The sequence below is a fragment of the Parambassis ranga genome, chromosome 19, assembly GCF_900634625.1.
Source record: "Parambassis ranga chromosome 19, fParRan2.1, whole genome shotgun sequence".
NCBI lineage: Eukaryota > Metazoa > Chordata > Actinopteri > Ambassidae > Parambassis > Parambassis ranga.
The window spans coordinates 5,838,440-5,856,114 of record NC_041039.1 but is presented as its reverse complement, the minus strand read 5'-3'; the positions used below and the strand labels follow the sequence as shown (position 1 = coordinate 5,856,114).

At 41.4% G+C, this 17,675-nt stretch overlaps 1 protein-coding gene across 1 annotated transcript in view; it reads right to left on the bottom strand.

The window, feature by feature from the left end:
- grid1b (glutamate receptor, ionotropic, delta 1b) overlaps positions 1–17,675 on the bottom strand; it is a 445,711-nt gene that overhangs the window by 4,889 nt on the left and 423,147 nt on the right. The window contains exons 14-16 of the mRNA XM_028430922.1: positions 9,821–10,016; positions 8,155–8,321; positions 1,397–1,637 (exon numbers count right to left, since the gene is read on the bottom strand). Of these exons, the coding sequence (XP_028286723.1) occupies positions 1,397–1,637; positions 8,155–8,321; positions 9,821–10,016 (604 nt within the window). The remainder of the gene's footprint in view (positions 1–1,396; positions 1,638–8,154; positions 8,322–9,820; positions 10,017–17,675) is intronic.

Sequence of the window (17,675 nt, the reverse complement as noted above, 5' to 3'; positions counted from 1 at the left end):
TCTGCTGCCAAGTGGTCCAAAGTTTTCTTATCACAGCTTTGTGGTTTGTGCAGCTGGAGATGTGCACCGAGAGTGAAACTGCAAAACCCTCTCCTGCAGAGCTGAAGTTTGCGACACGTTTAATGTTTTGTTCCCTGAACTGTTGCTGCAGGCACTTTAAAATCAAATGTGGAGTACAGATACTCAAGCTGTCGGTACATTATACAGTACTGGGACTCTAAATCAGTCCAAGTAAAAGACAATAATATGATAGGGAATGACTCCCAGTCAAAGATAAATGTCTTAATAATGATAATGTGTCGAGTCAGTGTAATGCTCCCTTTTGTGATGAGAAAAGTATACCGATAATTATCTGCTAAACACATAACAATTATCTTTTTCATTAATATTAATTAGGCTGCATTAAATTTTCATTGAGTGTTTTTCCTCTTTAAAGCCTGTGGAGTTGTAGCTATTAGCTCAGCTGTTACAGTGGCTTGTATTTCATTATTAAGAGAGTGATGTGATAATTGACTGCTGTGTGTGTGTTTTTTTATTTAATAGGCACTTAATAAGGTTTAGAAACATCAGCAGATGGTTTGGACAAAGTGACAGTGTCACTGTTAATGTACAGGTTGAGCTACAGATAAGGTTGTCTCAGAAGGATTTCACATCAAAATGGAAAATGTCTGAAAGTGTTAACGAGTATGTGTGTGTTTGTTATCCTTCTCTGCCTCAGTGATCTCTCTTCTGCTAATTATGATCTCTTTTTCAGAACCCTGGGGTGCAGGAAATTACCAAAGCCTTATTGTAGAAAATGAGTTTATGACAATAATTCAATACAGAGCACTTGGCTGGTTACGGAGCTGGCGCTTTGGGATTTTATCATTAACGTCTGAGGTTGGGGGTTTGTTGGGAAACATGCAAGACGTGCCAAAAAAGCCAAATCCTGACTTGTCAGGCCGATTTGACTAGTAAGGCCTCGAGGGCAAAGTAAAACAAACTGAACAAGCTGCTGTTTTGTGAGCGTGTTAGTAAAAGTGATGGTCACGTGGTGTGTGCTTCATGTGTTTTACAAAACAGATGAGCTCTGGTGCCTCTAAGTTCTGGGGGGGGGGCAATGATAAAAGAAAAAAAAATGAAGGAGTATAATTAGAGGAGACCAAATTTGATTTCAATCAGTGGCCTGGGCTGATGTGGCACAGAGCACATCTACCTACTCTGTCCTAATCTCACCTCCCTCTGTCCCCCAGCTCTCCGACAGTAAAACACTACTCTCCTAAACCTCTCTCGTCTACAGCTGGGTGTACTGGAGCTCCACTAAGTCGGGGCTCGCGTCTGCGGCTGGATCCTTAAAGTAGAGTGTGGCAGTGTCTTCCCCCCGCTGGCCCGTCCGCCGGGCCTTGTGCTCGGTCACCTCTTTGGGCTGCTCCTGGCGGCAGCGGTTGCTGTTCCACCAAGCCTCCAGCCCGGCCACCAGGCAGGCCAGCAGCAGGCCGGCAGCCAGGATGCAGAAGATGCCGGCGAAGCTGTGCAGCTTGAGGGAGCGGCCATCCGGGTGGGTGCTGGCGTGGCTGCTCAGGTCGCAGCGGCCCGTGCGGGGCCACCACTTCTGTTTCATGATGTCCAGATCGCCTTTCTCCTGCAACTCCAAGATCCTGGCAGAGGAGACAAGACAATCACTTTTACCTAAAAGCAGCCACAGCTATATACAGCTAAAATCACTGCAACTTAAAAAATGCATGGAGAGGAAATGTCTGACGTCGTCACCAAAAAGACTGAAAAAGATTTGAATTTATACAAAGTCCCACAATAGGCCTAAGCTGTCCCTCAGTTAGTCCTCAACACAACTGTAATTTTTGAAATTGAAATGGCCTATTATGGGCTGTTACCTGACAAGTTAGATGGCGATAATCAATGGACAGAAGCTGTTCAAACTTCAATCAGGAACATTCTGGGCACAACTTTCCACGAAATGAAATGACAAAATGCACTGAATATAGCATAGCACGTATTTTGCTGCCATTGCAGCAAAATACGTGCTAAATACGTGCTAAAAATAATCTTGTGACATCGATGGCAATCTTGTGTGACTTTTATTCACACAGGGATCAATGCAGGTGATAATCTGTGGCTTCATCTTTTCAGAATAAAAGATGGATTGACTTTTTTTGTCAGCTCAGAAAATGAACTGACACCTTTGTTAGGAATTGACCAAACAGCAGGGTGTGCTGAGTTTCTACCCTTGCTACCTATTTAAACCAGAAAAGATGGCCGGTATCTACTCGATAATTTTATTCAAGTGAGGCATTGATCTGTAATGATAAAGTGCTAATTTAACACAAAATAATGATTGCAGGAGAGTTACTAAACTGACCGTTTGTTGAACGATACATATAAAACTTCCAAAGACAGGATCAGTATACTCTAAAGTGTCAGTTTGCTTATGTAAAAAGTTGTTTTGTGCATATGTTAAGTACTGTATTACGGAAAGTAACTTAAACTTTACACCAGCTGAGGCAGAGAAACACATCTGCAGGAAGCAGCACACACAGTATTCAGAATAAATCCTCAGCTGCCACCTCTGCTTAATGATGAAAGGAACGCCTGTCAGCTGTTTAGCATAAAGTGGGAAATATTCTGCTACAGGGCTGTGTAGTGGTTTATTTGATTCCAAAGAATATCTGCAGAAAATCTAGTGATCAGAGGCTGGAGACTAGAACAGAACAGTGATCAAAAGCGAATCTCAGAACTGACCATGAAGAAACACAAGACTGTTAGCAGCCATACACTGTATGTAACTGTGGGTGAACTATATGTGATGTCACCCAAGGGTTTCTGAAGAGATGTTTTGAGTCCCTGTTGGAGGCACTGTCAGTGTGAGTCTGCCTAAACTCTCTAGACAAGCAAAGAGATACTGCAAGAAGAGCTGGATAATCTGGAGGATTGTGACTCCATCTTAGTTGTGTTATACAAAAACTTACCCCACCTACAGTAACGGCTGTCATAAAACTATTCAAAACTATTTTTTAACCAGGGTATTGAAGCCAGAATTCAATTTTCAGACTTCTGAATCGACATCCTCTTTTCAGGAGGTTGTGGCTTGTGAGCAACTTCCTCAGACCCCTCACCTGAATGTCTTTAAACTTGCTGAAAATGTCAGATGAGCAGGTGACGATACATCAGTCAAAAACAGAAAGACTTACATAAGCTGTAATACCTGCCACAAGGGGTACTAAATCAAACAAAATCTGAAGGGCTGAAAAATAAAACCAACCAAGGAAGTGCCCAAAAGCTACCTCCACTTGAGGCTGGTTCCATAAACAAGCCAACCTAATAGTCCTCAAATGGATCAAAGGATCCATTTGAGGACCAATTGCATCACTGTGGCTGTTTTATTTCAAAGGCTTCTTCAAACATGGCTCACAAATGCATCCTTCTTTTCTCTGGTAATGAGGGGTGCATCAGGTGCACTGCTACAATGGCAATGGCCGTCTTTATATACAGTTCTAAGTTCCACTTCCTGTCCACAGACCTACTGTACTAATTAGTGACTCTGCCTCTTGTCGTGTTGAGTTATGGAGTTGATTAGGCACTCTACTTTCAGCTATAGTAAAAAAATCAGAGCCCAATTTTCTATACTTAATGTGCTCAGCTCAGCGTGAACATGTTGAAGGTCAGTGCACCACCGTTTCCATCTGCCCCTCCACACTTTTTTTTCTAAACACCCCGAGGACAAAATAGTTTTACAGCACAAATGAGCAGCAGAAGCAACAAAGTCTGCAAAGGTTATTAATGGCAGGATTATCATATGGAAACCCACGGATCGAGGTAATACAGCAGTTATGGGACTAGGTCTTAAAATGATGGTTAGAAATGTGGAGATAATGGTTTTCCTGCTGAACAATAGCTCTGCCCCCAATTTAACACTCAGGCACATTATTCCTGACTGTCCCTTAGCGCAGTGCTACGAGGACGCCTCAGGCTGCTGGGCGCCTGCTGAACCGGGCCTGGACCTGGTGTAAAATCTTCATTAATAAGTAGCGGGTTTTTGTCTCCATTCAGTGCCACAAATTAATCCTCAAGTAAACACAGAACCGCTTAATTAAAAAGAGGAAGCGTGAGGAGCGCAGGGAGGAGAAGGAAAAGGGGAAGCCGTGAGTGAACGGAGCTTTACACTACCAGTCAACAAAGACGCCGCAATCAGGGACCAGAGAGAGGAAACACAGGGCAGCTTTCATTTGCTGAGAGTTTCCCCTGGGTCCCACTGGGAATGTGTGCACTGCGATCTGGCTGCACTGGGGTTTTGTTCTATCCTCAGTGTGATCTCAAGCGTTTTAAGTGGAGAATCGAAAGATCTTTGTGTTTAAAGAGAACAACAAACAAATATAACACCTATATGTCCTTTTTTTCCACATTCATTTCCATCTGACACCCTTTTGCTAGTTTATACGTGGCTATACTTCACTGGTAATAGGGTAATGTTGATGCAGTTATGTGATGTACTAGTTGACGTCTGAGCATTTGAGAGTTCAACTGGATTCTCTATGCCATTCTTGTGTCTGCTCAACCTGTTTGGTGCATGGTGACAAGTTTCGTGCACGGCTGAATGCTAAATTAGACTAAGTGTGTAGAGCAGTGGCACAGTTGTTGTGGTGAGACGCTCTGTTGGTTTTTATGGACGTTCCAGTTGCCTCTTTTTCCTCTTGGTTTCTCCTCAGGTGCGCTGGTGAGGCTGAAGTGGCTACTAGGTGGAGCGCCGGGCTAAGTGGACACACCTGGCTGTCCCAATCATCCTACCAGCTGCTCTTATGGATCTCACTCTACTCCACTTGTCGCTAGTTCTACAGTTTGCCTACCTGGTAGCATGGCCTCTGATCTTTGAAGCTTTCTGAAAAGCCTTTTGCTTGTTTAAAACTCATCTCTTTTCTCTTTTGGTGGCCCTGGTGCCCACCTGACTGTTTTGATCTCCTTCTTAGTTACCTTTGCGTTTTCGAAAATAAACTGTTAGCTATTGAGATTAGATTGGTCCACTGTCATGTCAGTCTGTGAATCATAAAAGCATCAACATTTGCTTAGCTTAACATAAATATGTTTTAGTGTAACCCGCAGTCATTCAGGAACATGGATCTGATCCTGCATCTGCCACATTCACCCACAGACCTCTTTTCCAAGAAAAAGATGGACAGAGATCACTGCTATTTTGACGATAACACCAAATAACATTTCTCGAAGTCCAAAGCTAACAGCCAAAAAAAGCTTTAAAGAGGAATCAGATTAGCCTGCTGAGGAAATATGCCCTGAGACGGAGTTACAGAGAGGAGAGAAAGGCTGAGAATGAAAGTGTCATTTTTTGATGGAAATGTCATTTTTGGTGTGTTGTTGCTCCTGGTGTCTCTCCCACGCAGCCACAGGACATGCAAACACACCCTAGAGAGCCTATTTCCCCTTGTCGCTGTTCTAGCAATAAAGTATCGGCAGTACAGCAGTGCCGTGGCTAATGCTGTCTGTTAACATCTCTAATAACACCCAGATCTCACAAGCGCTGTTTGTGTTTGTGTGTGTTTTTTTTTTTTCCCTCACGGAAATTACCCAGAGCGTCATGCATCGATTTATGTGTTGAGGAGTTCCTGACCGAGTGTAGCACACATCAAACATTTTTCCGCCGGCTCCAGCTGGGAGCTGCAGCATAATAGCTGCCCTTCACTCAAACCTTGCGCAGTCAGTTCAGAGCAACTCCTTAGGAATCTAAAGGTCCCGCAGCTTTTCATTCCACACACTAAATCACAAGCAATTTACACCTGGGAGGACAGGTGCAGGTGCCTACTGTGACACACACCACCAAAAATTATGTTTCACTCAATTTCATGAAATTCTTTAAAGTGAAGGTGGATTAAGTTATTTTCTGTGACGCGCCATCAACAGCTGGATCCCCCAATATTGACTTATAAGGTATACTTGAACACTTTCTGAATTTAAATTACCTATTAGAAACTCTTGACTCTTTTTACAGTAACTTCCTGTCTTTATTCTGGGAGCTGATCAATACGAGATGGATGAGAAAGTTTTCACTTTTTTTTGGAAGCTCACCCCTAATTTGTGATGCAATAATGTGGAGATTTACTAAATGATCTACACGGTTTTTTAAACTCGCACTGGGATCAATTTATATTTTGAGGTTTCGATGATGAAGAAGATGACTGGATTCCCTAAAATATTGCCAGCCTTTGCTTGAGACATCTGCCTCACGAAATCAAGCCGGTAATTAGCGCACGTCCTTCTGTTTACACATCACACTGTGAATAATCCCATTTGCTTCACAACGCCGCTGCTTAATATGGGCTCGTTTCATGTGAGCTTAATTGACCTTAGCGTCAAGCGTGGTTATTGATTTAACGCGGAGTAATCTCTGCCTGCAGGAGGTGTTTCTCAGTTTGCACATTTAAGTTTGAAACACCTGCTTCTCTGAAGATGAACTAAGGCAGCGTGACAACTGCTTCATCCCATCGGTGTCCCTTGTTAACATACATTTAAAGGCAGTCATATAATTTGCTCCGATGGGCGCTGCTGTAATACTCTTCCCTCACATCAGAAGACACAAGATAATGATGTCAATATAAAGATCAAACTCATGACAAAGACTTTTGACCTTCATCGTTAAATCAGGAAAAAACAAAACAAAACCCTAATGATGATGTCGAGATAGCCACAGTATACATTAGAGAGAGAAGTGTTAGGGGGAGCTGTACCACTCCCTTTTCATCTTAGGGTAATGAATGTGGCTGCACCTTAACTAGAACCTACTTACGGGATGGTGCTTTATAAAGAGGAGTGAGTGCAGCTAATAGGCTAAACAGAAAAAATCTGACTAATACAGTGCAGAAAATATGTCAGTGAATGATCTTTTATTTGAATATTCTAACCTGTTTTCCACAGTTCCTGCGAGTGGAAGAGGATTGGTTTGTTCACATAATGACACTGCACTGCTAGATCCTCTACCAATGGGTGGAGTCCTCAAACATACTGTATTTTCTGGACTATAGGTCGCACGGAAATATAAGTTGCACCAACCAAAAAATGCGTAATCAAGAAGAAAAAAACATACGTTGCACCGGACAATTAGTTGCACCAACGGGCCAGCGTAAATCACCACGTTTTTAGTGTAACGTTGCCTCTTGAATTCCTCTTAACTTAAGTGGTGCAGCTGCAGGGCATTGAGAGGCAGACATACGCATTTTAACAAGTCCTCACACAGAGAAATGATTAGCTTCACCGCACAGAAATTCCTACAAATATCCTGTAAATGAGTAAAAGGCAACTACTGTGCGCTCATATAGCTGTCTGGAATTAGCGACCTATCGACCAACCAGAAAATAGAATTCCTTGTTGCCAGGTGAGGTCTGAGGCTCAGCTGCAAGCACATGTTCCATGAATGTGCGCCTCACCTATGCTCAGAATGCAAAGTGTGGACAAGCTGTAGGTGGAAGGGAACCATCAGGAGAGAGACAGAACAGCTACCATTATATTTGTAATGGGACGTCAGGACACAAGGCTAACTTATTGTATATTTTAATATATAAGTCGCACCTGAGTATAAGTCGCATACGCAGCCAAAGGACGAAAAAAAGTGCGACTTATAGTCTGGAAAATACAGTACATCTCTACGGAGACTCTGCTGCTGTTCCTTGGATATATTGGCGGCAGACACAGGGATTTTATACAAGGGGTTATGGTATGGCCTCTCAGGGAGGACCAGCCCATCAGCTTTGAGAAATGTTATCAAATTCAATTACTTTATGTATTATGTTTATATATATATATATATATATATATATATATATATATATATATCAAAATTATATTTTTCAATGGAGGAGCTAGCTTAAATGACATTTTGGCATACTGTGTATTTCATCATAATAATTCCACTCCTTGGAACTTAATATTTCTAAAATCCTGGCAACTGCTCTGCTCTATTAAAAACTGCACAGGAGAAGGAGTGTTCTGTGGTGCTGAAGGTATGCTCACACTTTGACCCAGTCTGACAGCCAAACGATAATCACTGTGAGCTCGAGGAACATGTATCCTTTTAAGACTGCCTTTGGCTGTAATAGAAGGAAATTTGACCTATTAAAAAGTACATTTAGTAAGAAGTGCTCTTTGTGAGTCACTCACTTCTGTGAAAACAGATCTCTGTAGGGGCTGCCGTGCTGCATGGCGATGCCGTAGCCTTTACTGCTCATGCTGTTTCCTGACACAGTGATGGTGCAGTCGTCATCCGTCAGGGCCGCATACTCCAGCACTGCCATGTCCCACAGGAAGGCGTAGGGACCCTTCTTCGCCTGCAGACATGAAGGAGGGAAAACACAGTTATAGGACTGCACCAATTACAATTTGTTTACACTGACATATTGCTAGGAAAGGAAGTTCATATTTAATGCATTGGATAGGTAATTAATCTGTGATCAAATTAATTAACATTTTGATATGTTTGTGACGGTAATATTATAGTTCACACAGTCATTCCCCTGCAATGTAGATAGTCAAACTGCACGTTTTTTAATCAGGCTGGATTGTGGAGGAGGTGAGGACAAGGTGAAAGTAATGCACGCATTGAAGCAGCGAGTGGGGTTTTAGTAGATGAGGATGTGTGTGTTTTCGTTGTGTCAGCAGAGCAGCTGCCTCCACCTCTTCAACATGTTCGGTGTCACTAATAACTGCTAGTCTTTGTGAATACAAAATGAACACACGCCTCTCTCTCTCTGTTCCTTTTATAGTAACAGTCTGTGCATCCTGTCACGACCTGATTACTGCGTCACATCTCTCTGATGATCTGCCGCCGCTGTTTGCTACGTGTTTACGTCTCGACATCTGAGGAGAGTGCGCTTTTCTTCCCTCTCCAGGTAACGCTGAGAGACAAAACTGTGCAACAGGCTGAGCTGCGTGATGACACGCTGAGCTGCTGAGAAAAGAGCAGCGATCGGGGGGAAGAAGGTTCTTTTGAATCAAAAGAGGACAAACCTGGGGGATAAAGCCTCAAAGAAGATCCACAGAAACACACAAGCTACAATTCACTGTCACAACCCACAAGTCTGTGCAGCACATAAGAACACAACCTCCAATTTTCTGTCCTGAGACATCAGGAATCACCTTATCGGTCTGTCATTAATCCTGGAACTGATCACTGTGAGTGCCTCCTCTGTCTCTAGGTATGAGCATCTCTTAAGGATCGTATTTAAAACACATATCACAATAACAATAAACTTTATTGAAATGTGCACGTAAGTGTTTGTGTGTGGAACAGTTTGGGGTTACTGCGGAGAGGAAACGTTAAAGTATCTGGGGGATGTTTTTCATGCAAATGGCTGAATAATGGATGCGCTGAGTCAATTTGTCTCATGCTAATTTGTTATCTGCTTTTTGGGAGATCTACAAGCATAATAACGTACAGAAGTGGAACACGACTTTTAACACACACACACACACACACACACACAGAAACACAATGCAGCGCTGCCTCGCTAATTGGTGTATTGTTGAACTGCTGTTGCAGTTAAGTAATGGGTAAACAGAGCAATGTCTTTACATGTTTGCCTGCTGTGAATAAAAACAGGAGTGTGTATGAACTAATCTGTTCTCCTTAAACAACCTGTTAGAGTAACAGGACTTTACAGCAGCTCAAGAACAGTCATAAATAAAAGTGATTTTTTTTTGTAGCCAAAGTTTTTGGTCTAAAACAAAATACATCGTAAATCTGTAAGATAATAATACCTTATTAACACTCTATATGTGCATGAGTAAAAGCTATTGTGTGATAAAGATACAAAGATGATATTCCTACCTTGCGTATGCCCTCTGACGGGCTGGAGACGGAGTAGTCTAAGCCGTTATTCTTGCTGATGGTCCTCCACAGCTCTGAGTAGGTGCTGTCCTGCTCCAGAGGATTGGTGCCTTTGTTCCTAAAGTAGTCATAGACGGCAGAGTCCCTCACCGTGCCGTAGTCGACGTCTATCTGCCGTGCCAAGTCCTGGAAGGACCTATAGAGGACACACAGAACACAAATTGTTATCTTTACACAGCATCTTCATTCTTTATTTTTGCTGATAAGGTTTATACACTTGTCTTGTGCTGTTAACACTATGAGATGTGAAACTTTTTCAACAATAAAGGCATGGGAGACTTGTTTGATTTATTAGCACTGACTGATTTTTTCTGTCTCAAATGTTTCAAAAACATTTTAAAAACTAATAATGAAATGAACAGCATACAACCAAAACAATCAGCAGGCAGAATATCCTCTAAATAACAAGAGCAAAAGTTGTATTAATAAAGGTGGCTGGCATGGTAAAATTATGTTAAATCAATGCATACAAGGTGCCTCTGTTGGAATAAAATATAAACTCACACTCACACCAACACCAGTGTGTTAATAAGGTAAGGTGCAATCTGTGCGCAGAGAGACAAATGTTTCTGGTCTCCCAACTTACTCTTCTCCAAGAAACGGCAGGCATAGCTACATATATACATACATACACAAGATTGTTTTGTGCCAACAGTAGAACCCATTAACATCCTATGCAAACAGCCATCATGAATCATGAATGTCTATGTGTTTTTCGGCTGGTTGATTCACAGCAGTGACATGTTTTTGGGTGGAAAAACAAGATGACTCCATACTGTCTGAGGAGCCTTTAAAGAAGTCTGCATCACATGTAAATCTCTGCTTTATCACTCATTTAAAGTCAGTAGCACCAGCGTCTTCTACTCTCGCATTTACACTCTGCGCTCCTCGATGAATCGGCCTTTACAAAGTGATGGGGATTTGCTGATGAAAATGTCAGTGTGGATTTGATTTTTTGAGGAGAACTGCCAGAGGGGGAAGGAGCTGCTGCGTCACTGAGAGGAGGCTGCTGTGTACATTTAGATGAGAAATGAGAGATAACATTCTTTATACATGCAAGATAAATGATGACGTACCCGTGCTCTGCATTTTTTATCAACTCCACCTGAGAGACAAGCTAAGATCTAAAGATTTTCAATCAGACTGTGCAAGAATAAAACTCAATAAAAACAAAATATTCAGATTCAGTTATTTGAGAAGGACAGACATTACTTTTTAATAATGCTAATCTCCTTAGATGTTTCAACAGTAAACTTTAGGGGAAAAAAATCCTAAATCCTCAATTACACCTCTTTGATTACACTGCAATTAATTCTTATCAATTTGTCTGGAAAGTAGATTTCATCTGATTGCATAAAAACCACTGATTGTGACACTTTTCTTTTAGCGAGCAATTAATTCCTGCTGTGTTTCATTTATGCACTGCCTCATCCAGACACATGTATATCCCATTTATACCTTTGTTCAAACTTTTGTTTAAAAGGAGAAGACTTCTCCTACAGGTCAGGTCACACATCAAAATCTGAGAAGAAACTTAGAAGAAGCCAGCGATGCTAAAAGTTAGTCACACTCCGGGAAAGACGTTGTCCTGTTGGCCTCATTGAGCCATGACCTCCAGCTCTCACTGGAGAGTGGAGACCATGGTTCTCAACCTGAAAAGGGTGGCTTGCCTTCTCTTGGTTGGGGCCATGATGCTGCCCTAAGTAGAGGAGTTTAGGTATCTTGTTCATGAGTGAGGGGAAAATGAAGTGGTAGATCCACAGGTAGACTGGTGTGGCCCCACTTCGGTCCGTTGTGGTGATGAGAGAGCTGAACCAAAAGGCAAGGCTCTCAAGTTACTGGTCGATCTACGTTAATACCCACACCTATGGCCACAAGCTCATCAGGGAGGAGACTCTGGGGCAGACCCAGGACATGATTATGCCTCAGCATCTCTCACAGCTGAGATGCATTAATCTGGACTAAAAAGATTAAGCAGGCGAGAAGTCAGGCACCAGAACAGTTACAGTCGCTGTAAGTCATGTGTGTGTTGTCTATTAAAATCTTGTTTCAGAAAACAGTTTTGCAGTCGTTTAACAGTATTTTTTTGCAGTCCATCTGCATTTCAGTCACATTTTTAATAGTGACTCACTTCAGAACGCATATAAATCTTTATTGATGATTTGGCTGTATTATATTACAGTATACTATGTGTGTGTCGAGTGTGGTGGATATAAATGTATATAAAAGTCCCACCTGTATCTACCTTTGAGAAACAAAAATAACCATCCTCATCTTTTGTTATTATCATATTTCATAATAAAAATGCATTTTTTTTTTTTTTGTAACTTTTTCTTTATTAGAGTTTTGCATATATAGACATTGAACAATAAGAACACCATGGGTGTCATATTTACAGTCAAGAGATTCTGTTACACATACATCCTGGCCTTACATCGTTACTTGTGGCGCATACACAGTCCATTTCTCCCAGCGTTCAGTACACTTCTCCAACTCAAGTCGTAAGACAAAGGTAAGTCTTTCCATACAATAAATGTCACTAATGATCCTGTGCCACTGATCCAATGTTGGGGGGAGTAATTGTAACCATTTTCTAGTTATGGCTTTTCTGCTACTTGCCAAAAGTATCTTCAAAAGGTATTTATCCTTTAGTGGAACTGTTTCTGGTATTTTGCCGAGGTATAACGTAACAAAAGAGTAATCTAAACCCAGCCCCATTATTTTATTTATCTCGGTTGCCACCTCTCTCCAGTATGGTTGGATTTTCTCACAGGCCCAAAAAATATGGTAGTGATTGGCCATATCACCCCCACATTGCCTCCAGCAGAGGCCTCGGCTCTGAATGCCTGTTTGTAATGCCGTTATTTTAGGAGTTCTAAAAAACCTCACTATATTTTTCCAGCTGAATTCCCTCAATAGTCGTGAATTTGCAATGGTCGCTTGTGTCTTACATATGTTGGCCCAAGTCTGGTCTGATATTTGTGTTCCTGACTCCCTTTCCCATTTTTGCTTAATATATGTTGTTGAATGAGTTTTAGAGGCTTGCATAACGCAATATATCCTTGAGATCAGATTGTTATTATCTTTATTTTGGTATGCATCCTGTAATATAGAGATCAGATTATATTCGTTTCCATCACTGGTTTGTAATTTTTTATTATAATAGTCTCTGGCTTGCAAGTACCTATGGAAATCTTGCTTCTCCAGTCCAAATGTGTCTGAGATTAACCCATAGCTCTGGAATTTGCCATTCGAGATGAGGGAACAAAAGGATGTGATTCCTTTCCTGGCCCATCGTTTAAAACCTTTGTCCAAACTAGCAGGTTCAAATTCTGGGTCATATGGCACCCAATTCAAGACCCTAGCTTGTTTCTCTAGCTGTAACTTCCTCAAAACCTTGAACCATATTTTTAAAGTGAATAATGTCCATTGGTTTAAACTGTTGTAATATCTTTCAGCTTGGCCTTTATTGCCTATTAGAGTCTGTATTGGGATGTTTATCTGTGTGATTTCCAGAGATTTCCATTTGGATTCATAGTTTGGGGCACACCAATATACTAGAGGTTTCAATTGTGCTGCATAATAATAATCCTGTAGACATGGTACAGCTCTGCCTCCCTTCTCCCTGTTCAGCTGGAGAGTCCTGAACTGGACCCTGGGCCTTCTGTTGTTCCAAATAAACCTTGAAATCCAGACGTTCCACTCATCAAATTGTTTTTGAGGGACCTCCAAGGGCAGTGATTGAAAGAGATAAAGAAGCCGTGGCAACAAGTTCATTTTAATTATTTCTATTCTATTACTCATATCTAGTGGGAGGAGAGTCCATCTAGAAATGTCAGATTTGATTTCTTTATTAATAAGGCCATAATTATTTTCAAAAAGTTTTGACATATCTTTACATAAATTTATTCCTAAATATTTTAGTTTGGACGAGTCCCATTTAAAATTATATTTCTCCTTTATATCCGGGTGAGGTGTATAATTAAATATGAGGGTTTGTGTTTTTTGGATATTTAGCTTGTATCCAGAGTATGAGTTATATTCTCCCAGTAAGGACATCAATTTAGGAATGCTAGAGTCAGGATTTGTGATGAAAAGCAGGATATCATCCGCGAACATACAAGACTTATGTTCCTCTCCTCTAATCGTAATCCCCTGTATTTTGGATTCCTCCCTAATTGCTTGGGCCAGGGGTTCAATAAATAACGCAAATAAAGATGGACTCAGGGGACATCCCTGGCGTGTCCCTCTTTCTAAATGAATAGTTCGTGACAAGTGACCGTTAACTCTAATCCTAGCTGTTGGAGAAAAGTACAACGCTCTTATACAGTTAATAAAGCCTTCCCTAAATCCAAATCTTGCAAGTACCCTATATAGATATTCCCAACCAACCGAATCAAATGCCTTTTCGGCGTCCAGGCTGATCAAAGTTGCACTGAGATCTTCTGATATAATATGACCCAACAATTGTAATGTTCTCCTTACATTATCATGTGTCTGTCTATTTAATACAAAACCTGTTTGATCAAGATCTACCAACTCTGGGACGATGGCCTCCAGTCTCTTAGACAGAATTGAAGCAAATATTTTGTAATCTACGTTTAAGACTGATATTGGTCTATATGAGCTGCATTCTTTTTTATCTTTTCCTTCCTTCGGGATAATAGAGATAACCGCTTCTTTCCATGATTGGGGGGTTTCCCCCATCCTCAGTGTATAATTAAAACATTTAAGCAGCACAGGTATAATTTGATCTTTAAATGCTTTATACCATTCGGACGGGTATCCGTCTGAACCCGGAGCCTTATTAGCTTTCAGTCTTGAAATCGCCTTATTCAGGTCTTCTGCTGATATCTCAGCCATAATTTCTTTATTCTGTACTTCTCCTATAGAGGGCAGATCTAATGATCGTAAAAAGTTCTCCATTGTTGTAAAGTTTGTCATGGTCGGTTGGGTATACAAGTCTTTATAATATAATTCAAAGGCCCTTTGGATATCCTTTGGTTCACTACAAAGTTCTTGAGTCTTGGGATTCTTAATCTTATAAATTGTGTTCTTTCCCTGTTGTTTTCGTGTCCTCCAAGAAAGTAATTTCATTGCTCTAGGACCCGTTTCATAGTATCTTTGTTTAGTAAATTTAAGTTGTCTTTCAATTTCCTCTTCATATATACCATTTACGTCTTGTTTGATTTTATTCAGTCTAGTCAATATCTGAGGATGTTTTTGTTCAGCGTGTCTAATTTCTAATAACTTCATTTCCTCTTGTAGTTCGAGGAGTCTCCTCTGTTTCTCCTTTTTCCGAAAAGCTGTAAGGGCAATAATTTTCCCGCGAATAACCGCCTTTGCCGCGTCCCACAGAGTATTTGGAGACACCTCCCCATTATCATTATTTTGTAAATATGATTCAAATTCCTTCTGAATTTGCTTCCGTACCGTTTTGTCATTTAAAATATTTGTATTAAGTCTCCATAGTGTATTTCTCCGTTGATTAGTCAAATGCAGGGTTAGATACACTCCAGCGTGGTCAGACACATCCCTAATCCCTATTGTACAATCCCTAACTCTATGCCAATCTGATTTATACATGAATAGGTAATCAATTCGTGAATAAGCTACATGGCTCGGAGAGTAATAAGTGAACTTTTTTTCTCCTGTATGACCCTCCCTCCACACATCAATTAAGTTCAATTCTGCAAGCATCTTCCTGACTAAAGTGGCGTTTGGGCTTTTCTTTTGGCGTTGATTAGATGTATCCAGCTTAGGTTGAAGATGAACATTAAAATCACCCCCACAGATCAAAATTCCCCGTGTTTCCAGGACTATCAATTCAAATATTTTCTTAAAAAAACTTTTTTTGCTCCCTGGGGGGGCATACACATTGAATAATGTCACTTCTTCGTTGTCTAGTTTGCCCTTTACCAAAACAAATCTTCCTTCCTTGTCTTTCACTTCTGAAATAAACTCAAAATTAGCAGCATTAGAAATTAGTATAGCCACACCCCTTCTACGACCTGATTTATGAGATGAGTAATAGGTATTTTGAAAGCCAAACTTTTTAAGTTTTTCGTGTTCTAAGGAGGACAGATGCGTCTCTTGCCAAAAAACTACCTGTAGCTTCTCTCGTTTCATTTTGGCTAAAATTTTACTCCTTTTAATAGGACTATGCAGCCCGTTAACATTTAGCGTAACTATCTTATATACCTGATGATGCATATGTATTTTTCCACCTCAATACTCTCGTATGACATTACCCATGTTAACTCGAACAAGAACAAGAAACAACAGAACCAACAAACAAACAAAGACTTCCAAGTCCAAAGTTCAAATAGAAACTTAAATTGAGAGGGACTCCTCGCATCCGTTGAGGGCCTCTCTTCAGTATCAAAAAAGATACACCGCGCCAGTAGCATTCTTTTCAAGTCAATTTCTCCATAACCGGTATAATGTTCCATTTTATCAGGCTCAATATAACAAAAATACAATCTCTTTGTTGGTAAGTCGGCAAACAGTTCAAAAAACAAGTATAGCCTTCCAAGACACAGGCACTTTTGGGGGAGGAAATTAAATTCTTTAGTAGATTAGTTATCATAAACAAATTCTGGAGATATTTTCCTATTAGGCATATCATATGTATATGTTCAAGAACCAAGGGATTATATGGGCTCTCATAACTAGGCAAAAGTCAAAGATTGAAGGCCCCATTAAAAAAAAAAAAAAAAAAAAAAAAAAAAAAAAAAAAAAAAAAAGGGGGGGGGGGGGGGGGGGGGGGGGGCGTTGGACCAAGCATGGCTGTGTGGAGCTGTTTACCCTCAGGCACGTCACTCATCAGCGGCAGATGCTCCCAGTGAAGTATGTTGAAAGCTCCGTAGTCTCTCTCGTATCCGCCCATAATCCACTACCTGTTTGCGGCGGTCCGCACCTGCCTTCTCCCACGTTGCCTTTCTCCGCTGCTTCAGCGCTGCAGGGTCTGCCTCCTTTACAGTCTCCATAGAGAAGCCTCTCTTCTTCAACTCTTTGGCCGCTTCTGCCGCGCTCTCATAGACTTGGATTCCGCTATCAAAAAACACCTTCAGTTTAGCTGGGTGTGGAGTTTGGAAGCGGATTCCTTTGGCTTTAAGTTCTCTCAATATCCCCGTGTACGCCTTTCGTTTCTTCAGTATCTCGGGGGGATAATCCTGATCAAAATAGATCCTTTTTTCCTTGTAGCGTACATCTTTCTTTCTCCACGCAGAGTGTAGAACCTGTTCTTTCACTCTGAACTCCTGGAAGCAAATAACCAGTGATCTGGGCGGCGCGTCTTTGGGGGGTTTTGGGGCAAGTGCCCGATGGCAGCGCTGTATTCCAAGGTCCGTATCTGCGACCGGCGGGCCAACTTCTGTTTTAATTAGCCTCGTTACAAACTCCAATAGATTGGGCCCCTCTGATTCCTCTGGTATCCCGTATATACGGAGATTGTTCCGGCGCGAGCGCGCCTCTAGTTCAGTCAGTTTAGCCTGCAGGGTCTCTTGGTTCTCTAACGCCTGGGTGAGGGCCTCCTTCACTGCTGTGTCCCATTCTTCCATGTCAGCTATACGCTGTTCGGCCTCCGTCATTCTAGCTATGGTAGTCTGTAGCTCACCTGTAGCTTCCTGGAGTTTCTGATTGATTTCTCCCCTAAACTCGTTCAACTCCTTCTTCATGTCTTCACGAAAGGAGAGTCGAAAGTCACTCATTTGATTTTTAAGATCCGACCTGAGCGCTCGAACCTCATTGTAGATATCCTGCATAACGGGGTTAGCTTCTTGCTCATCAGCGT